At 55.9% G+C, this 21,276-nt stretch overlaps 1 protein-coding gene across 6 annotated transcripts in view; it reads left to right on the top strand.

Moving 5' to 3' along the window:
* The window catches only part of PTPA (protein phosphatase 2 phosphatase activator), a 33,926-nt gene extending 13,495 nt beyond the window's left edge, over positions 1 to 20,431 (top strand). For 3 of the 6 annotated variants that reach the window (XM_027966316.3, XM_060411680.1, XM_060411679.1), the window contains 7 exons: positions 2,382 to 2,507; positions 4,234 to 4,351; positions 5,828 to 5,927; positions 6,805 to 6,929; positions 7,888 to 7,988; positions 15,128 to 15,235; positions 19,032 to 20,431. In XM_027966316.3, the coding sequence (XP_027822117.1) occupies positions 2,382 to 2,507; positions 4,234 to 4,351; positions 5,828 to 5,927; positions 6,805 to 6,929; positions 7,888 to 7,988; positions 15,128 to 15,235; positions 19,032 to 19,112 (759 nt within the window). In that variant the 3' untranslated portion in view covers positions 19,113 to 20,431. Of the gene's footprint in view, positions 1 to 2,381; positions 2,508 to 4,233; positions 4,352 to 5,827; positions 5,928 to 6,804; positions 6,930 to 7,887; positions 7,989 to 8,772; positions 10,764 to 15,127; positions 15,236 to 19,031 lie in introns of those variants that run through there. The other 3 variants (XM_060411681.1, XM_060411682.1, XM_027966317.3) reach the window with 2 other exon arrangements.
* The last annotated feature ends 845 nt before the right edge of the window (positions 20,432 to 21,276 follow it).

Genomic DNA, 21,276 nt, shown 5'->3' with positions numbered 1-21,276 from the left:
GAGGCAGCCCCTGCACTCAGAAAGCCCTCTCCAGGAGGACCTGGGAGCCTCTAATTATTCATTGGCCCAGCTGAGCTGGCAGCTGGGGCTTGGCTCCTGCCCACCTCTGAGCACCTTCTTTGTCCCATTCGATGGGTGATCAGTAGTCTGGTGCCTCGTGGGGCCACTCGTCCTCAGAAACCTCAGTTGCTTTGTGGGGCCAGGTTTGCTGGGACCCTGTCAGCTCTTCCTGGTTGACTTAGTTCTTCACAGCGCCAGACAGTGGCAGTGCTTTTGGTCACGTTTCAGCAATGCAGCTTTGTGTCATCCTGGCCCTATGGCCAGCTAGAAGGGAAACTTCCTCCTCTTACAGGTAACTTTCCTCTCCTCCCAGGCCCCAAGTGTGGGTGAGGGAGGGCAGCACCAGAGCCACCGTCACGCTGTTTGTGCAGACTGCCGTGTGGTCCGTGCCTCCTGGAGCTGCGTTGCGGTGGGGAGGGGGTGCCCTGACTCCCACATACTCTGTTAGCTCAAGCCTGCCGTTTTCCTCCATACAAATATACGCTCGGCTCCCGGGGCCATTTCTGTGTGTGGGCTCAGCAATGGCATACCTGACCGTGCCTTGCCCTCTGGGTCACAACTGTTCCCATGGGTGCCCCTTGCAAATTCCTACCGGCGTGGAACTCCCAGAGACGTCGCCTCAGCCCATTTGTGCCCGGCGGACTCAGGCAGGATCTGCTTCTGGGCAGGACCCCCCCTCCCAGGCCACCTGCCTCCACGTGTCCCCGAGTCGTGCGCCCTGAGCCCTCCCGTACCTTTGTCTTGGCTCGTTTCACGGGCCGTATCTGGAACAAGCACCTTTGGAGCCACCCTCACAGACCTGTGCTGGAGCGAGACAGCCTCGCCTGATTTCTGTGTTGAGTAATGTTCGGTGTGCTAACACCGCCTGGCCTGTCACACTGATCCCACTGCTTAAAGCCTGCTCTGTGAGAAAGGCAGAGCTGAGAGATAAGAGCCGGGTCTTAGCCACCGCTGCCCACACGCGGACCTGTGGCCCCAGCTTTCCACAGAGGGAGCAGCTGGAATAGCCCAGATGCTTAGCAGTGAGGGAGTGGGTAATAATCACAGCGCTTCGGTGCAGTGGAATGTCGCTCGCTCGCAAGAGGCTTTCGCAAAGGCCACACTTCTGTGCTGCTTGGAACGAGGGTTGTGAGGCAGCTGATGAGACTACAAAGTAGCGTGTGCCCCAAGACCCAGTTTGAGGGTGTGTGTGTGTAGATGTGCCCTGTCACCCTTTGCCAGACATGCGCTGGTGTGCTTCACGAGTTGCCACTTAGGCCTCGAGGCGGCCCTCAGCATTATTTACCCATTTTTATGTCCATCTTTGAGATGAGCAAACAGGCTCAGAGCGTTGAAGTTACTTGGTCAAGGTTTTGCAACAACCAAATGATGTTTTAACTGGGATTTATTTATAAAACATTTATTTTATTTTTATAGTTTTGGGTCTTAGTTGCAGCTCAGGGGCCTCTTTCTGGTTGTGGAAACGCGCTTAGTTGCACCACAGCTTGTGGGTGCTTAGTTCCCAGATCAGGAATTGAGCCCACATCCCCTAAATTGGAAGACAGATTCTTAACCACTGGGCTACCAGGGAGGTCCCTTAGCTGGGATATAAGTCCAGGTCCAGCTGCCTTCAAAATTCTAACCATGATAAGCAGTGAAAAACACTAAAATGATGATATGGAAGAGTATGTTAAAATGTTAAGACAGACTCTCCTGCTATCTGAAAGTAAGAGTGTTTCTGTGGAACCTTTTGTGAGCAGAAGTGGTGCAGAGGGAAAATCCTTTGCACTGAAAATCCTCTTCGGGTTTCTTTTGGTTAGCAAGAGCCGTTGCTGCTGTAGGACCTGAGTGAGAGTGAAGTGGTGGAAAGTGAGCTTGCAGCACCCAGGGGGTGCCTTGTGGCGTTGATTTCCGGGTGGCAGGATTACCTGTCGTCTTTGTTTCTTTCCTTTTTACGTTTCTATTTTCAGTGACGAGCAGGTATTGTGCACTAAACAGAACACCTCGATAAAATGCAGTAAGGAAAGTCAGGGCTGCCGCTCACGCTTGTCCAGCAGCTGTCCCCGCCCACTCCCCGACCCCGGGCAGGCCGGCTGGAGAAGCCGGGCGTGGGAGCCGTGCCCGTCCCTCAGCCTTGCGCCGGGCCCTTTCTGGAAGGCTCACTGTGTTCCCCTGGCCCCTCCTTCACGCTCAGGAGGGTTGGGAAGAAAGAGGGACAGCAGGGAGATGCCAGTGGTGCGAGGCCTGGTGGTCACTGTCCAGCAGCTGTTGGGGCTTCCCTCTGTGGCTCTAGCATGGAGCCACTAGTCATGGTGGCTGGGCCCCTCTGTTTGCCTCCACAGGCCATTGAGAAACTGGTCGCTCTTCTCAACACGCTGGACAGGTGGATCGATGAGACCCCTCCAGTGGACCAGCCCTCTCGATTTGGGAACAAGGCCTACAGGACCTGGTATGCCAGACTTGACCAGGTGAGGCTGCCGCAGGATGGGCTTGGGGGCTGGGGGTGAGTGGGAGGGAAGGAAGCATTCAGATATCAGCACTGGGGAGTTTGTTGAAACAGTAGTTCTGTTCCCTGAAAGTACAAATGCATTTACCCTCTGCTCCAGCTGTCCTCTGGGAATCACCACTGTGGGTGTGCCGCCCTCTGCACAGGGCTGTTCGTAGGTGATGGTATGTAGCAGCAGACTGAAACGGCCCATGTGTCCGTCTGCAGTTTATTATCAGTTGAATAAGCTAGTAAGGCTGCCCTGGGAGTACCATGCAGCTCTAACAGAGAACGGGGAGGTGACTCAGGGACTCGGGGGAAGAGACTGTGACTTCCAGTGGTCCCTCCCTCGGTATCTGTGGGGGATTGGGTCCAGGATCCCCTATAGATACTCCCTTGTATGAGATGATGAGGGTCTGTTGGTCCTCTGTGTCCACGGGTTCTCCATCAGTGGGTCCGAAGGGCTGATTATGCTGTTAGAGGGGAGGCAAGGTGTGGTGCGCATGGCAAGCTGCCTTTCGGTAAGAAAGAGGGGAAACAAGAAAGGTCTGTTTGTATTTCTAGTTGTGTACTGGAAGGATACAGAGGAGGCAGATAAAGTGGTGGTTTCCTTTGGGGTGTGGGGGAGGGGTGGATGGCGAGGAGAGAAAGGTAGAGTAAGACTTCTGAGTACATCCCTCTTACAGTGTGTTCATTTTTGAGTCAAGCAAAGGTAATATTTGTTCAAAGCAAACAAAAAATAAAAATGCAGAGTAGCCACCCTATCCCATAGGTCTGTAGGTCTAGGGCGGGGCCTGGGGACCCAGATTTTCACCAGGTCTCCGGGAGATTCTCATGCCAGGTATTTACAGACTGAAGCTAAAGAAACTTGGGTCCTTGTCCCGGTATTTTCACATGATGGAACAGAGGGAAGTACCAAGGACCCAGCAAAACGCTGTCCTTGTGTAAGAGTGGCCTGGGGCTGCCTCTGGGTGCTAAGGTGGCACATGGCTTATTTTTTTAGTTGAGTTATAACGTAAAGAAAGCTGACAAGTCATAGTTATACAGCATGATAGATCTTAACCTGTTTTCAGCCTTGCATCCACCTCTCGTATCAAGCCATGGAACATTCCAGCACTTCCCCAGGGCCCTTGTGCCCCTTTCTAGTTGATATCCCCCAGATTTTTCTCACTGCTCTCCTATAGGTTGATTTTGCCTGCTTTTGAACTTCGTGTGTTTGGCTTCTCTTGCTCAGCTTTGTGATTCACCTGTGTTGTGGGAAACTGCACCTTCTTGCTGCCCAGTATTCCAGTGTATGACCATAGCATAGGTTAGCTGTTGTGCTGCTGATGGACAGTTTAGTTGTGGAATGTTTCCACGTTTTGGCTGCTATCAGTGATACTGCTGTGAACATCCTTGCATATGTCTTTGGTGAACATCGGGCACAAACTCCCTTGCTGGGAGTATGAAGGAGGAGGACATCTCTGGGGATGTCAGTGAGTTACTCAGTGGGAAAGTCAGCTAGCTTCTTTTCAGATCCCTCTCCTCTTGTCCTCAGAGCCGTGCCCTCTGGAGGATCAGCAGATGAAAAGCCACCCCAGGGTGGTCTTTGTTGTGTAGAAATACACACTCTCCCATCTCTTCCTTCTGTGGGCAGTCAGAGCAGGGAGTTGGGATATCTGGGCACCTACCTAATCTGCTGCTGCCACGTGTGTCTCTTGTGTTATCAGGAAGCAGAAAACTTGGTTGCCACGGTGGTCCCCACCCACCTGGCAGCAGCTGTGCCCGAGGTGGCTGTTTACCTAAAGGAGTCCGTGGGGAACTCCACGCGCATCGACTATGGCACAGGTACCTGTGACCCCCGGCGGCGCCTGCCTGGCTTCACTGTGGTTCTTTCTTGGACTGCCTCCTCTTTGCTCTGGGTTGTGTGGGATGAGGGAGCCCTGAACAGGGAGCCCTGAGCAGGCATCCTGGGGTGCAGTCGGTGCAGGGAAGCCGGCTGCTCCAACTTGGTCCACCAGGGGGAGCCGGTGCCACACATGTGGTGGCCTTAAGCACAGAGCTGATTTCTATTCCTTGTAAAATGGCCTGACTGGCTTCCCTGGTGGCTCAGACGGTAAAGCGTCTGTCTAAGGTGTGGGAGACCCGGGTTCGATCCCTGGGTTGGGAAGATCCCTTGGAGAAGGAAATGGCAATCCACTCCAGTACTCCTGCCTGGAAAACCCCATGGACAGAGGAGCCTGGTAGGCTACAGTCCATGGGGTCGCGAAGAGTCGGACACGACTGAGTGACTTCACGTTCACGTGAGCTTATCACCATCCCCAAACTGACAACTTACTGAGCACTTACTATATCCCAAAACAGCGCTTACAGAAACCCTGAGAACTGAAAGAGCCTGGCAGTTTCTGGCAGTGCTGTGGGGCATTACTCTCAGCCACAGTGCCCATTAGAGGGAGAGCTGCAGCACCTTAAAAAAGAAAGAGGGTTTTCTCTATTATGTAGGTCGGGGTGGCTGGGGAGGGCCCCTGCTTTGATAGGCCCGTCTTGCCTTGCCTTTCCTCACCGAAGCAGGCAAATGCAGGAGCTGCTGCTCTCTGGGGCCCTTCCCTTGCCTCTAGAGGAGCCTACGCCAGAGGGGCAGGCCTGGAGAAGGGCCCCCTTGGACCTGGGTCCTGGGAAAGTTTTGTCGTCTGCTTCCCTGATGCTGAGGAACAGGCTTATTATCAAGTGAGACTTTCAGGGGCGGAGCTTTGACTGTGATCAAACAACCTGTAGGGGAGAGGGACCAGGTCAGCAGGGACTGGGTCTTTCCTCCACTGTCAGATACTCCTTGTTGTACAGGGGTGATGACTGCCCCTGTGTGGTGGTGGCTTGAACTCTAGCTGGTCATGATCCCAAACTGTGCAGCTGAAAGTACCAGCTCATAAGCATTCCAGGCCCTGGGAGGGGCCCAGGGAATCATAAACTATCAAACAAGGGCAGGGACTTTTGCCTCTGTCCCGTTAGCGCCTGATCTGGACCGTGACTGCTCCTGTAGTAGGTGCTCAATAAATAGGGTCGAATTGATGAGTGAGTTAAACCTCCCAAGTAAAATGTGAATGCCTATGTAAGAATCGCCAGCCTGGGCCTTTTAGGAGTAGAATTATAGTACTGGTGGTTCTTAAAGGGACCCTGGTCTTTCTGGATGGGGAAGAGGCCCCTTTACCTCCATGTTGACCTCCTGCCTTAGATGGGAAGTTATTGGTGATTTGGACTCCAGTGAGGCTGAGAACAGTCCTACTCCTTCTGGAAGACTGTCAGCCTCGGCTCTTTTTTCTCCCCCAGGACATGAAGCAGCCTTTGCTGCTTTCCTCTGCTGTCTCTGCAAGATCGGGGTGCTGCGGGTAGATGACCAAATAGCCATTGTCTTCAAGGTGTTCAATCGGTGAGTGAGCCAGGTGGGAAGTACAGCTGCCGGTGGGAGGAGAGGCCGGGGGTCTCTTTCCTCCTTGTTGCTGTCAGACTGGGGACAGGGCCCTGGCAGGAGCTCCTGAGTGGCTGTGGGTTCTCTTGTTCTGTCCTAATCAAGCCATGACTGTAAACGGGGTGTCCAAGACTCCTCCTGAGAGCTTCAGATTCAAGTAAAAATCAGTGAAGGGAAAGTTACCTAATGGCTGCTGATGCTTCTGTGGCATTTACCACACAGAGGTTCTTTCTAAGCACCTTACATGCAAGTCTTAATTCTCATGACCACCCGAGGAAGTAGCAGCTGTCATTTTCATTTTACAGATGAGGAGGCTGAGGCATAGAGAAATCAGGTCTCTTCACTGAGGTCGTGGCCAGCTGAACCCAGGCAGGCAGGCAGGCTCTGACCCATTCCCCTCACCACCCAGGCCACCTCCCTGCACATGGGTGTGTCTCAGTCACCAGAGGGCATTGACACGTCTGCTCTGGGTCCCACTCAGGTGCTGCAGAAGCAGTTCCTAAAGGGATCTAAGGGGTGAGCTCCTTGGACTCTGGTGAGAGAAGCCGCAACTCCTGCCCGGGCTCTCGCATTGTCAGGAGGTGATGGCACTAACCCCCTTTCCCAGTTGGTGTATTGCCTGTTTCCTGGGCCATAGGAGGCTGAATGTGAGACAGAAAAATGAAGCTACATTATTTTGAGTGTATCGGTTGATGTGTAACTTGGCGCGTAGGCTTTAATTGACCTGTTGCCCTCCTCGGCGGTTCTTTCTAGCCTCCTCTGCTCCACTGGCTGAAGGGCTGAGACTTGTCTTTCTGCTTTTTGCTACCCACCCGCCCTTCCCCACCCTCCGGTGCAGGTACCTTGAGGTTATGAGGAAGCTCCAAAAGACGTACCGGATGGAACCGGCCGGCAGCCAGGGTGTGTGGGGCCTGGATGACTTCCAGTTTCTGCCCTTCATCTGGGGCAGTTCGCAGCTGATAGGTACTGAAGTGGGGCGCGGACCCCCCACCCCTGGTCCCCCCTCCTCCCTTCCTTTCTTCCCCTCCCGCTCGGGGCGCACGCTGACAGCTTGTAAAGCAGGCATCAGACCAGCTATTGATGGAGCCGGCTTGCTGCCGACCTGCTGCTGTAGCCTGCGGCATGGCAGGCCAGCGAGGCGGAGGCCACGCACCACCGAGATAATGGGAAGTGACACGGGCTGGGTTGAGGGCACGCGCCTGGCGCACAATGGACTGGTGTGAGACGCTCCCCCGCTCCTGGCCAGAGCTGCAGGGTTTTATGTTGAAAATGAGGGGTTCTTTTGACTCGATGACCAGCGTCATCCACTGTTATTATCGAGCTGTGCACAGGGGCCCGTCGGGGAGCTGCTGCCGGATGCTGGTGGGGGGCCCGCCCACTGCGAGCCTGCTCTGGTGGTGGTTCCCCTCACCTTCCCACGGGCCAGCCAGAGCGGGTTAGGGTTCCATGTCTACATGCATGTAGAATTCACTGCCTTAAGAATAACATTAGCAAAGGACGCTTTGTTGAGTCCTTGCCCTGTGCCAGGCCCTGCTCTCGGTGCTTCAGGGAGATGATCTCGAGGACCCTTGGCAGGGTCTTTGCCAGCAGACCGTCAACACTGACCTGGGCAGGCACCGTGCTGAGGGCTTTAGGGCGGTGCTGATGGTCAGGTACCCTCCCCACTCCCAGCCCTTAGAGGGTGTTCCTATCCCCACTGCCCGGATGAGGAAACTTGAGTTGCATGGCTGGAAAGAAGCAGGGCTGATACTCATTACACTAGAGCGCACACACACGGCCATTTATTGCTTCTGCGAGATCAAGTGTTGAGGGCGCAGGGGCAGATCTTCGGCCCTCGGGCGGGTGTTAACGGGGCTGGTCTGCTGTGGCCCGGTGGTGCCAGTGCCTGGTTCTGAACCCTGGGGCTCTTTGCTGCTTCCAGACCACCCGTATCTGGAGCCCAGGCACTTTGTGGATGAGAAGGCTGTGAACGAGAACCACAAGGACTACATGTTCCTGGAGTGCATCCTGTTTATCACCGAGGTGAGAGAAAAGGAGTGAGGAAGGGGCCCCCGGCAGCCTCCGGGCCAAAAGGGCCTGAGGAGCCAGAGCTGCTGTCTGAAGGGGGCGGGGCCACCCCTGAAGCAGGTTATTGAAGAGGAAGCCCAGCTAGGCCCCTCTGACAGGCGAAGCCACCTTCTGGCTGTCCAGGATCTCCTCCCCTAGATCAGTTTCTGCTGGAGCTCACAGATTAAGACCTGGTCATTAGGTGGACTTGGTGACTGATAAAGCAGGTCTGAAGGGTGGGTGGATGTCAGCATCTCTTGAGTGGGCCCCCCGGCATCTGTAGAGCTACTTGTGTGTGAATGTGTGTGATGGAGCCTTTGTAGGAGTTGGAGAGACTGGAGTGGACAGCCAGACAGATTTCTGTTGAAGGGACACACCTCTGTTGGTGTCTGAGGACAGGGGCCACATGAAGTGCTGGAAGTGAAAGTTAGTAGGCCTGGACCCTCAGGCCACCCTGCAGGGATCATTTAGGTGTGTGTGGTTATCCTGCTAAAGTAGGATCTCCCACAATGTGGCCTTGGACCACTTCCTCAGGGTCACCTGGGGAGCTTGTTAAAATGCATGGTCTTGGGCCCCACCTCAGCTTTCTGAATCCGAATCTTGGGGGACACACGCTAGGACCCTGAATTTAAACACAGGACATGTGCAAGGTGACTGTGCATTAAAGGTGGGGACCCACTGCTTTGGGGGCCTCTCAGTTCAGTCAGTTTAGTTCAGTCTCTCAGTCGTGTCCAACTCTTTGCAACCCCATGAATCGCAGCACGCCAGGGCTCCCTGTCCATCACCAACTCCCAGAGTTCACTCAGACTCACGTCCATCAAGTCCGTGATGCCATCCAGCCATCATCCTCGGTCGTCCCCTTCTCCTCCTGCCCCCAATCCCTCCCAGCATCAGAGTCTTCTCCAATGAGTCAACTGTTCGCATGAGGTGGCCAAAGTATTGGAGTTTCAGCTTCAGCATCATTCCTTCCAAAGAAATCCCAGGGTTGATTTCCTTCAGAATGGACTGGTTGGATCTTCTTGCAGTCCAAGGGACTCTCAAGAGTCTTCTCCAACACCACAGTTCAAACGCATCAATTCTTCGGCGCTCAGCTTTCTTCACAGTCCAACTCTCACATCCATACATGACCACAGGAAAAACCATAGCCTTGACTAGACGGACCTTAGTCAGCAAAGTAATGTCTCTGCTTTTGAATATGCTATCTAGGTTGGTCATAACTTTTCTTCCAAGGAGTAAGCGTCTTTTAATTTCATGGCTGCAGTCACCATCTGCAGTGATTTTGGATCCCCCCAAAATAAAGTCTGATACTGTTTCTACTGTTTCCCATCTATTTCCCATGAAGTGATGAGATCAGATGCCATGATCTTAGTTAGCTTCCCTGCCTAGTGCCTGACCCCCACACACTTCCAAGGGGGACCCTGGCTCTGCCTCCTGCAGAGGTCCTGCCCGCATTCTTTTTCCTGATGCCTACAAGCATTCCCCCTGGCCCCAGAGACCTCCCTGGCATTCTCGTGGATCCCCCCTCCCTGTGGGGGCTGCTCTCTCTGCTGCCCATTCTGTCCCCTGAGGAGGGGCCGCCCAGTTAAACAGCTGTAGCTGCAGGCTCTCCTGGTCAGCATTCGGCTCAGGCCTCTGCCCGACTCCAGAGGCCAGAGGGGAACGACACGTTTTTCCAAGTCAGCAGATGAAGCCTGTTCTGACGGCTGAGTGGCCGCCGCTTCATTCTCTGAGATCTGCTGCCTTCAGCACTGTAGGCAGCCCAAGGTCAGAAGGACTCCAGGGCAGCCTGGCTGGCTGCCTTGAGAGCCAATCACGTGCTGCTGTCTCCAGACTAGGTCGGGAGGGTCTGCAGAGCCCGGAGACACCTGGGGCTGGGTGGGGAGAAGGGGTGGCTTCGCAGACCCCTCTAAGAGGCTAAGCCAGTTAGGCTTCCTCAGGTGGCTGGCCAAGCCCCAGGGCCTCTGTCAGTATCTAATGAGGCAGAAGACCAGGCTGGGCCTCAGAGAATATGGGAATTGACTCCACGTTAAAATGTATTTTTGTTTATTTGTTTGGTTATGCTCGGTACGTATAAAAACCCAAAACATTCCCAAAATTTGGGACGCAGGTCTTCTGCTAGAGGAAATCCTACAGTGGCCGCTCAGTTCAGTTCAGTCGCTCAGTCGCGTCCGACTCTTTGCAACCCCGTGAATCGCAGCACGCCAGGCCTCCCTGTCCATCAGCAGCTCCCGGAGTTCACTCAGACTCAAGTCCATCGAGTCCGTGATGCCATCCAGCCATCTCATCCTCAGTCGTCCACTTCTCCTCCTGCCCCCAATCCCTCCCAGCATCAGAGTCTTCTCCAATGAGTCAACTGTTCGCATGAGGTGGCCAAAGTATTGGAGTTTCAGCTTCAGCATCATTCCTTCCAAAGAAATCCCAGGGTTGATCTCCTTTAGAATGGACTGGTTGGATCTTCTTGCAGTCCAAGGGACTCTCAAGAGTCTTCTCCAACACCACAGTTCAAAAGCATCAATTCTTCGGCGCTCAGCTTTCTTCACAGTCCAACTCTCACATCCATACATGACTACTGGAAAAACCATAGCCTTGACTAGACGGACCTTTGTTGGCAAAGTAATGTCTCTGCTTTTGAATATGCTATCTAGGTTGGTCATAACTTTTCTTCCAAGGAGTAAGCGTCTTTTAATTTCATGGCTGCAGTCACCATCTGCAATGATTTTGGATCCCCCCAAAATAAAGCCTGACACTGTTTCTACTGTTTCCCCACTTATTTCCCATGAAGTGATGGGACCGGATGCCATGATCTTCGTTTTCTGAATGTTGAGGTTTAAGCCAACTTTTCCATTCTCCACTTTCACTTTCACCAAGAGGCTTTTTACTTCCTCTTCACTTTCTGCCATAAGGGTGGTGTCATCTGCATATCTGAGGTTATTGATATTTCTCCCAGCAATCTTGATTTCAGCTTGTGCTTTTTCCAGCCCAGCGTTTCTCATGATGTACTCTGCATATAAGTTAAAGAAGCAGGGTGACAATATACAGCCTTGACGTACTCCTTTTTCTATTTGGAACCAGTCTGTTGCTCCATGTCCAGTTCTAACTGTTTCTTCCTGACCTGCATATAGGTTTCTCAAGAGGCGGGTCAGGTGGTCTGGTATTCCCATCTCTTTCAGAATTTTCCACAGTTTATTGTGATCCACACAGTCAAAGGCTTTGGCATAGTCAATAAAGCAGAAAGAGATGTTTTTCTGGAACTCTCTTGCTTTTTCAGTGATCCAGCAGATGTTGGCAATTTGATCTCTGGTTCCTCTGCCTTTTCTAAAACGAGCTTGAACATCAGGAAGTTCACGGTTCACGTATTGCTGAAGCCTGGCTTGGAGAATTTTGAGCATTACTTTACTAGCATGTGAGATGAGTGCAATTGTGCGGTAGTTTGAGCATTCTTTGGCATTGCCTTTCTTTGGGATTGGAATGAAAACTGACCTTTTCCAGTCCTGTGGCCACTGCTGAGTTTTCCAAATTTGCTGGCATATTGAGTGCAGCACTTTCACAGCATCATCTTTCAGGATTTGAAAGAGCTCAACTGGAATTCCATCACCTCCACTAGCTTTGTTCATAGTGATGCTTTCTAAGGCCCACTTGACTTCACATTCCAGGATGTCTGGCTCTAGGTGAGTGATCACACCATCGTGATTATCTTGGTTGTGACGATCTTTTTTGTACAGTTCTTCTGTGTATTCCTGCCACCTCTTCTTAATGTCTTCTGCTTACGTTAGGTCCATACCATTTCTGTCCTTTATCGAGCCCATCTTTGCATGAAATGTTCCCTTGGTATCTCTAATTTTCTTGAAGAGATCTCTAGTCTTTCCCATTCTGTTGTTTTCCTCTATTTCTTTGCATTGATTGTTGAGGAAGGCTTTCTTATCTCTTCTTGCTATTCTTTGGAACTCTGCATTCAGATGCTTATATCTTTACTTTTCTCCTTTGCTTTTTGCTTCTCTTCTTTTCAAAGCTATTTGTAAGGCCTCCTCAGGCAGCCATTTTGCTTTTTTGCATTTCTTTTCCATGGGGATGGTCTTCATCCCTGTCTCATGTACAACGACACGAACCTCCATCCATAGTTCATCAGGCACTCTATCAGATTTAGTCCCTTAAATCTGTTTCTCACTTCCACTGTATATTCATAAGGGATCTGATTTAGGTCATACCTGAATGATCTAGTGGTTTTCCCTACTTTCTTCAATTTGAGTCTGGATTTGGTAATAAGGAGTTCATGATCTGAGCCACAGTCAGCTCCTGGTCTTGTTTTTGTTGACTGTATAGAGCTTCTCCATCTCCGCTAGGTGGTGCTAAAGAGACACTGAACTTAGTGGAGGTTTTGATAACAGTTGAGGTAGAGGCGTGAACCGGGAGGAGGCTGCACGCCCTCGAGTTCTAGGTTGTTCCGCACGCTCTGTTCAAGGCCTGGTTCTCCCCCTGGATCTGGTGCTTGGGCGTGGTGGGCGGCGCTGGACGCTAGTAGGGGCATGCCGCAGAGCTCAGAGTGCTGGCAGGGACTCACCTATTTGGCCAGCCCTGAGCCGGCTGGTGCGGTTCCTGTTGAAGGCACACATTGAGCTAGTTCTCCAGAGTCTGGGCTCAGCACCCAGACAGGGCTTTCGCAGCCCCTCGGTGGTGGTGAGGGAGGCCCTGACTGACGGTTGCAAGGAGCTCTGTGTGCCGTGGCCTGCGTGCTGTGGCCGGGGGCGGGGGCAGTGTTGCCGCTGCAAAACCAGGGATTCGCTAGGGCTGGCGCAGCTGGGAGACTGAACAGACGAGTCGGAAAGGAGACTGGGCCAGCCTGGGACCTGCCCTGGTGGCCCTGGGCCTCCCGCACAAGGCCGTCGTGGGGCAGGCTTCTCCACCTCAGGAAATGCAGCCCTGGCGCCTTTAAGAGCCCAGGGCAGGCAGGAAAAGAATTTCAGTTTCAATCTGGCTTCTAAATTTGGAGTTTTGGGAAGGGAGGGATCAGATTTCAGCTGGAAGGGAAGGAGCTGACAGGAAAGCGCTGTGCAGAGCCTCCCCCCCACCCCATCCCCCCTCAGTTACTGACAGAGGAACCATTTACAAAAGGCCGATTCTCTTGGGAGTGAAGAGGCAGGAACGCAGCGTCTGTGAGTAATTTCCTGCTCAATATGGCTGCTCTGACTCACAATTCCCCTGGGGTCACTGCGGGACTGCAGCTCGCTTGCTCCTTCTAGCTTTCTCTTCTCCCTTTGTGGCTAGAATGAGCTAATTTTTTTTTTTTTTTTGTCTTCTCGACCCCTTTCCTTTTTCTCCTCATCTGTTTTCCTTTCCAGAGTTACAGAGGCTCCTTCCAAAGGACTGAAGGGTGGGGGTGGGCCAGCCCCTCTAGAGAAAGCATCTTTGGCCTTTCCAGGGAGGGGGCCAGGGCCTCTGGGGCCTCGGGGCTCAGGCCTCCCCCTGGCTCTGCCAGGGTGCCAGAGAGGCCTTTCGGCTTGCCATCCTGTGCCCCTAGTGGGGAAGGCTGGCCGACGCCCCCTTGCTAGCCTTGGCCTAAGAGCCGTTGCTGAGCAGACTCGTGGAGCTGCAGCTGTGACAGGCCAGCAGGGTGCCTCCTGGGTGGTTTCTCACAGGGCTCAGTCCAGAGTGAGACTGGTTCTATAGCTCCAGTGATCCCTGAGCTTCTCAGGGCCTGGAAGTATGCAAGAGAGGGCTGGAGCCTGGCACTCCTCCTGTGGGGCAGGGCGCCTGGGGAAGGGGCGGGGCGAGGGGAGGATGGGGGTGGAGTCTGATGGAGTGGGGCTCCGGAACAAGCTCTGAGGGCTGAGGGCGAGGGCCAGCACCTGCAGGCTGGGGGCTCCTGGCTGCCTTCCTGCAGGAAGGAATCTTAGAGAGAGGAGGGGGAAGTCTGGGTGAAGGGACCAGCCCAGGAGAAGCCCAGTGGGGACCTTGGGCCGTGGCCTCACTGCTCAGGGAAGGAGCCCATTGTCCATGCTACTGAACCGGGGGGTTGAGACAGGTTTTTTGGGGGGACTTGGGCCAGGGGAGGGAGATGACAGGGGTAAAATGGCAGCGTTTTCAGCTTTGATCTTGCAGTTTTGTAAGAGTTGCCCTCCCTGGGGGAGTGAGAGAGTGAGTCCACAGCCATGGGTGAGGGCTTTGTGCTCATGGGGCCCGCACTCATGCCCCAGTACGGAGAGGGGGCTGAGGGACCCCGTCCCTTCCCCCTGGAACAGCTCTCTACCAGCCCTGCCTCCACACACAGCCTCTTCTGGAACCTTCCACCTACTCGAGGTCCAAGTCAGCTTTCTCGCCAGCTCAGCCTCTGCTTTTCAGACTCTTTCTTTTGAAGCCTGCGCTCAGGGTGCTGAGCCCCGTACCCCAGCATCAGCCGGGGAGGGGGCAGTGTGGAGGGGATCGTGAACTACCTGTTAATAAATATGGACGTGCTGGCCTTGTGCTGTCTGAGGGGTGCACTCAGACGCATGCGCTTCCTCATCTCAGCGCTGGTTTCTGAGATCATGGGGGCTCCATTGGGCCTGCTGCAGGATTTCTTCCAAGAGGAGGGACTGGGACCGTACGGTCCTTGCTCCTGCCTGTCCCTTGCTGCTGGGGTTGCCGTCCCTTCTCCATTCGGCTGCCAGGTGAGACTGGCCTTCTAAAGACCTTCCTCCCGCATCTGCTGCAGGTGACCGTGTTTTTCCCCTCTTTTCCTTCCTACCTCCGCCTCCCATGAAGAAGGCAGTCGGGTGCTTGGGCTTGGTCCAGGCCCTCTCCCAAACCAACCCTTCCCTAGGCTCTTCCAGCTCTGCCTGTGGCAGGCCTAGAGGGACCCTGTCTCTGGCACGTGTGTGTATGCGTGCGCATGGGCACATGCACTCGTGCGCCTGCCTGCACGACTGCCACCCCATAGGTGCATGCTGCCACCTGGTCTTCGTGAGAGTGTGTGCGCGTGTGTCTGTATACATGGCCATGTGTGTTTGTGTGCATGTGTGTGTTTGTGCTTCCATGTTGCGTGGGTGTACACATGTGTGTGCTGGAGCAGCCTTGCTGCAGGGGAGCAGGGGGTAGGCTCCAGGGCCCACCTCTCCAGCTTGTGAACTCTTCTTTTCCAGATGAAGACAGGCCCCTTTGCAGAGCACTCCAACCAGCTGTGGAACATCAGCGCGGTCCCCTCCTGGTCCAAAGTGAACCAGGGTCTCATCCGCATGTATAAGGCTGAGGTGAGTGGGGACTGGCTGGCGCTCTCGGTTCTGGGCGCCCTCTCCCCCCGCCCCCCGCCACTGTTCTGCTCTTGGTCCAGCTCTGAGTTGTGGGCCAGCCCCCTCTCACACCTGAGGCCTGTGAATCTCTGTTCATGGATGGGCAGCCGGAAAAGCCCTGTGACGGAGGCCAGATCCTGCTGCCCCCGGGTCTCTGTTCCTACTTGTCAAATGCCTGGAGGCGCTTCTCAGCTCTGTGTCCTGTGGGGACGCAAAAAAGGAAACAGGCTTGGGAAAAGGCTCTATCCTTTGGAGACGTCATCCAAAGTGCTGTTTCTCCCACTTTGGTGTGTCTGATGGCTGGGCAGGTAGGAGGTGTTGGGGGGAGGCCCGGGGCTGCATTTTTAATAATCGCTCCTGGGGTCCTCCCTGCTCTCCAGTCAGAGCAGCAGGGAGAAGTATGGGCCTCTGGAGCTCCCCCTGCCGGGAGGCGGCTGCCCTCTCTCCTGCCCCCTCTGCTCGTCCTCCTTGGTGCCCTTCTCCCATCCAAGGACGTGACTTTTTCTCTGGCAAGTAGGGAGGAGACATTTCTTCCCACTCTGTCCTTTCCTCTAGCTTCTTCCACATCTTAGGCAGACCAATCCTAGAACTGCTTGACCTTGACCCGGGAGGGCCTGCCATGAAGTCCCTCACCCAGAGCAGTGGGTCCCAAACTCCCCTCTTTTCACCCTTCGGCTGGTGGTCTCAGGTGTTGTTCTGCAGGTGCTTCTTTCTTGACCCTTGGTCATCCCTCTCCAGGGAAGGGGAAGGTTGTCTAGGTGGCCTCCTTACAGCCAGAGCTCACTCAGGGCCATTAGCAGAGGCAGAGGAGCAGGAGGGTCAGTGGCTGGGAGTACCAGCGCTTCCAGTGGCCTGGATCCCTCTATGCTGCCCTGAAGGGGTTAAAGGCACTGGGACTGACCAGGCCTGGCCCTCTCCCTCCCTTCCGCCCCCTCCCCCTCCGGTCCCCTTCCTCTGGACTTCACATCCTGTGTTTAGGTTCCAGCCCACATACCTCTCTAATCTGAGAGGAGCCTTTGCTGGGGCTGGGCAGGCTCCATCCGGCCCTCAGCCCTCCATGCTGGCCCTCCTGCTGGAGAGTCCCCAGGGCACTGCCCTCTGTGTGTTCTGTTGTTATCGACCCCTCCCCACCCCAGTCCCACAGTGGGTGCTGAAGGGGTCTCCCCGCTGCCGCTCCCTCCAGGCCCCCCCAACCCCCACCCCCGCATAGGCTGGACTTTGGTGCCTTCCCTGCCTGGGATGCTGTCCTTCCTGCAGGCTCTTACTTGAGTGACTAAACTTATCTTGACCTGGGCCCCTAAGGGTGGAACAGAAGGCCCTGCTTCCGGTCTCTACCTGTGTCCAGAGGCAAAAGAACCCTGGCCGACAGGACGAGGGAGGAGAGGGTAAGACTGCAGCCCTGATGGTGCCGCACAAAGTGGTCGAAGGTGGAACAGCTGTCCGTGTGTCTCTGGCTGTTAAACACAGGAGGTCAGCGACTGAAAACTACCCGTAGCTCAGGACCAGACAGAGGGAGCGCTGAGCAGATAACCCAGCGCCCTTCCTGAAGCCCAGAGACTGTGGCTCTGGGTGCGCGCAGCCTGCCAGCCACTGTGTGGTGGCCGCGCCTTGGTTGAACCAGCTCTTAATAGGGCCACTGAGTCCCTGTAACCTGCAGCAGCCATTTATAAGCTGCCAGCAGGTCACCCTTAGTCTGTGATCCCGGGGCTTGTGGAGTTGCACGCTCCCTGAGCAGAGGAAAGCGAGGAATGGACTCGCTCTTCCAGACAGGTTCCGGTCCTTGGGGACCTTGGGTCCTTGGGGACCTCCGAGGCCTGCCAGTTCTGAAGTGCAGATGGGGGTTAGCAGAGGGCAGAGCCCCAGACAGAGTTGGCTGTGGGAGGGGAGCTGCCCTGAGCTGCCACAAAGGCCTGTCCAGGCCTGGTGTTTGGGCCCAACTGTCTGCATCTTCAAGCTGCCTGTCTCGGCCTTTCTGAGTGGAAGAACCAGATGCTTCTGGGGCCCTTGTTTTGGGGGGGTGGGCCTGTCTCCTGAAGGCTGGCCCCATGCGGGTGTTCCCTTCAGAAGGGTCTGTCAGGACCGAGGAGCCCCTTCTCTCCCTGACTCACTGGGAGCTGGGAGGACCGCCCACTGAAAGGTCTGGACTCAGCCTGGCTGAAGCAGTTGCTCTGTCCAGAGCATAGGTATTGCCGGCACAGGTATTGCTGGCACAGGTCACTGCTCTGGAGAAGAGGCCCGGCCTGAGGCGCCTCTGCTGTGACCCTGGTGTTCCACTTCCTTTGCCCCAGGCAAGCCCTTTGCCTTTAGCCCAGTTCCTCGCCTCCTCTGACCCTGGGGAAGCTTGTTTGGGGGATCCCTGAGGGTGGAGTGAACAGAACCCCTGCTCCAGGCCCCTAAGCCTCTTGCCTTTGTAACTTCTCAGGCCTGAAAGTTAGAAGCAGGTCGACCTTTGACCCTTTCTGGAATTCCAGGGCCCTGGGGGCCCCCCTTTGACAAACTCCTACCACTTCCTCCATGACCTAAGCACAATGGCAGCTGCCTTTGCCTCTGGCCTGGATCTGCTGCTCCTCCCCGCCAGGGGCCACCCCCAGCTGCCTGCCCCCGACTTTGTCTGCCCCAGGCCCAGGAGTCTGACTGTGGCCTGGAGGTCTGCTCCCTCACACAGCTTAGCTCCCCATCCTTCCATCATAGATTTCCCTTCCTGCTCACCTCCGGGCCCTCTTCAGGCCTTGTGGACCATCCCCCACTCTGAGACACAAACACACACACACCCCACCCTGACACAAACACACACACACACACACACACAGCTGGCAAAGGCCCCTTCATCTCTGCTGCTGGCTCTTGAGGTCAGGGACCCTGGGCCAGCGCTGGCCTTTGTTCCTCTGAGGTAGCAGAAGGAGGAGACAGTAACAGGATGGGACCCTCGCCCTCTCTGTGGCCAAAATCCTATTCCAGCCCAGCCAGGAGGTGCACATCCTGCCTGCCTGTGCAGCCAGAGGTCTGAGAGGAGGCCCCCCTCCCTCGCATGCGCGGGGCTGCTGCCTGTGCAGTGGGCTGACTCGGGGGGTGGGGGCAGGCCCTGCTTCTCCCTTGCTCCCCGCTCTGCCACAGCCCTGGGCCGAGGCCCTGGCCCGACTGGCTTCAGGCAGCTACCCCCCTGCCTAGTGCGCTTGTTCTGTGCCTGAGCACTGGGCTGCTGGGAATTGCCCTGCGGTGGGGGAGTGGGGGGCTGTCAGCCGGTTCTTCCTGTCTCACTCTGAAGTGCCAGGATGCCTTTTTCAGTCTGGAGAACTGAAAAGTGGGAAAACGGGCCTTGGGCCTGTCTCAGCTGGTGTCCTGGTGTATCCCCATGCCTCTTCTCCAGGGCGGGCCCTGGGCAAGGGGTCCCCGGGGTCTGGAGGGTTCTTTTCCCCTCTGGGCCTAGTGGTGTCATTTGGCTGCCCCGCTTCTCGGCTGCTGCCTTGTGGGGTTGGGCTGCCTTCTCCCCCCATCTCCTCCTCCTCTCACTCTCCTGTCCTTACCGGGGCCTGGCCTGATGGCCGTGGAGTGGGCGGCTTTGGGTGGGAAGGGCTGGTCCTCCCCAAAGGCTTGGGGGCTGCTCTGGGGCTGGGCCACTCCCGGGCCCTGGGCGGCCACCTGCTGCAACCGCGCCTGGGAGTCGTCCGGGGGTCTGTCCGAGGCCTGAGCGGCCGGGCGGGCCTTGGCAGGGCGCCGCGCAGCTCTCACCTGTCCTCTCTGCCCCTTCTCCTCCCAGTGCCTGGAGAAGTTTCCCGTGATCCAGCACTTCAAGTTTGGGAGTCTCCTGCCCATCCATCCCGTCACGTCGTCGTGCTGAGAGCAGCCTGTCCCGGCTGCTGTTCCCGTGCCTGCCCTCCCTGACTCCAGCTGCTGCCCCCCCCACCCCCTCCCCTTGTTCTTTCTGTTTGATGAGAGGCTGTTTACTGGGGTGGGTGCTGAGTGCAGGGCTGATGGAGGCTCAGGGCATAGCGCTGAAGGACCCAGGTTGGGAGAAGTGACCAAAGTGTGACCAGTTTCCCGACCTGCCCTGCGGTGGACGGGCAAGGTGAGGGGGCCCCGCTCCTGCCTTGGCCTCCCGCTCCTTTCATTCAGTCCCATCTGAGCCCAGGCTGACCCAGCCACCGTGGGGTGGGGGGAGGTACTCGGCTGTGGCCATTGCTTTCCCTTGCAGGTTGCCTTTCTAGGGGTTGGAGCAGCTGCTTCCCCCGTGGGGTGGGGCAGTTTCCTAAGCCATGTTTGGGTGGGTGTCTGGGGGTCCTGAGGGCTGGAGGCTGAGGCTGGCAGCCAGCCTGGGGTGGGGTTGGGGAGGGAGAAGGGTGGACTTTTCTGGCCAGTGACCCTCCCAACTCCTCCTCACGCTGACCACTGGCCTGTGTGGGCCCCTGTGTCCAGTGCCTCATCCTTGCTTTTCTGCTCTCTGGCTCCAGAGTACCCTCTGGAGGGCCTGGCAGGGCTTGCTCCCCAGACTCTCCCTGGCTGGGAGCGGGTGGTAGAAACTCCAGAGGAAAGAGGGTGGGCCGGCGGCCAGGTGTCGCACCTGGGCTGCTCCGTGCATTCTCCTGCCCCGCTGCTCCTGCTCCCTCACTGCTGCTGCTTCTGCAAGCCTGTGGTGCTGCTTCCCGCCCCTCTCTCTGGGCGGTGGGTGAGTGGGTGCAGGAGAGCTCTGGGAGCAGCAGCCCCGCCCCTCGTCCTCCCACCTCCCCGGACTTGCCCAGTGGGGCTCCAGGAGGAGCTGTGAGGATGGGCAGGGGCAGGGCGGTCCGGAATCGGGGTGGAGGGGGTGCTAGCAACAGCCGGCCAGCTCCAGAGTTTTCTTCTGGGGGAGGGCTGCTCCCAGTCCTGACTCTCCGCTGCCCCCTCCCCATATCTGGGCCCACCCACCCTTCTGGGAAGGGGGAGCACCTGAGAAGCACAACTGAGGGGCTTGGCCTTCAGGTCTGGGCCAATGGCCTGGGCAGAGGCTGGGACAGGGGCTGTAAGAGTCACAGAAATAGTTTCCTAGGAGAGGCTCAGCGCCTGCCTCCCCCCAGGGCCCACACCACCGCCTTCCTGGCTCCTCCTCCCCTGTGCCCCTGGGCCCCCCCAGTCCTGGCGCCTTTGTTGCTGTTCAGATTAAAGCCTCTGTTTTGCACCTGCCGCCTGTGTGAGGTGTCTTTCCATGCCACACGCTTGTTCCCTCCACACGACAGTCTGTCCCCCATCAGATCGCCTTTCCTTGAGCCAAGGAGTCTAGGGCTTGAGCTGTTTCAGCTGGGGTCTGGGGGGCCTGAGCAGGCTCAAAGCTGAGCCCTGGGCTCAAATCCTGGTTGTCACCACGCCCAGCTACAAGGTCTTAGGTCAATTACTGATTCTCTCTGATCCTCAGCTTCATCGTCTATAAAATGAGGATACTCATAGGGTGATTGTGAGGAGCCAGTCCGGGGTGTGAAGTCCTCAGCACAGGGCCTGGCACACAGCAAACACTCTGCGGTCACTGTGGCTGTTCCTGAGCCCCTGGGTCAGCCCCAAACTGGCCTGAGAAGTCCTTGGACTGGGCCTGACTGACTGTGAACTGGGCCCCTGAAGTTTTTAAGGGGGTACCTTCTGCACTCTCTCCACTCCTCATGTCCACGTCCTGCTGGAGTTGGAAGTCTGGGTTGGGCTGCTGTGCCCTAGACTTGGCTTCTGTCTTCAGACGAGCCTCCTCCAAAAACAAGATCCCTTGGCCTTTGGCCCAGCCTCGGAGAGGAGGCCTCACACAGGGCAAGGAGAGCCTGGTGGCCAAGAGCCCTGCATTTGGAGTCAGACTGATGTGGTGTCTTGGAGACCCTGATAGTTGACTTCATGTCCGAGCCTCTGATCAGAAAAATGAAACAAGTAATATTTGGGTCATGGATTCTGGGATTCATTCATTTCTCAAATAGTGGCTGTATTTTCCTCATTCTAATGTTGATGACAGTAACTCTAAACATACCAAGATTGTTGGGTGGTGGTGGATTACT

This window comes from Ovis aries, chromosome 3 (assembly GCF_016772045.2).
Source record: "Ovis aries strain OAR_USU_Benz2616 breed Rambouillet chromosome 3, ARS-UI_Ramb_v3.0, whole genome shotgun sequence".
Classification (NCBI taxonomy): domain Eukaryota; kingdom Metazoa; phylum Chordata; class Mammalia; order Artiodactyla; family Bovidae; genus Ovis; species Ovis aries.
The sequence above is the reverse complement of the archived record's forward strand: the minus strand, read 5'-3'. Positions and strand labels throughout refer to the sequence as shown.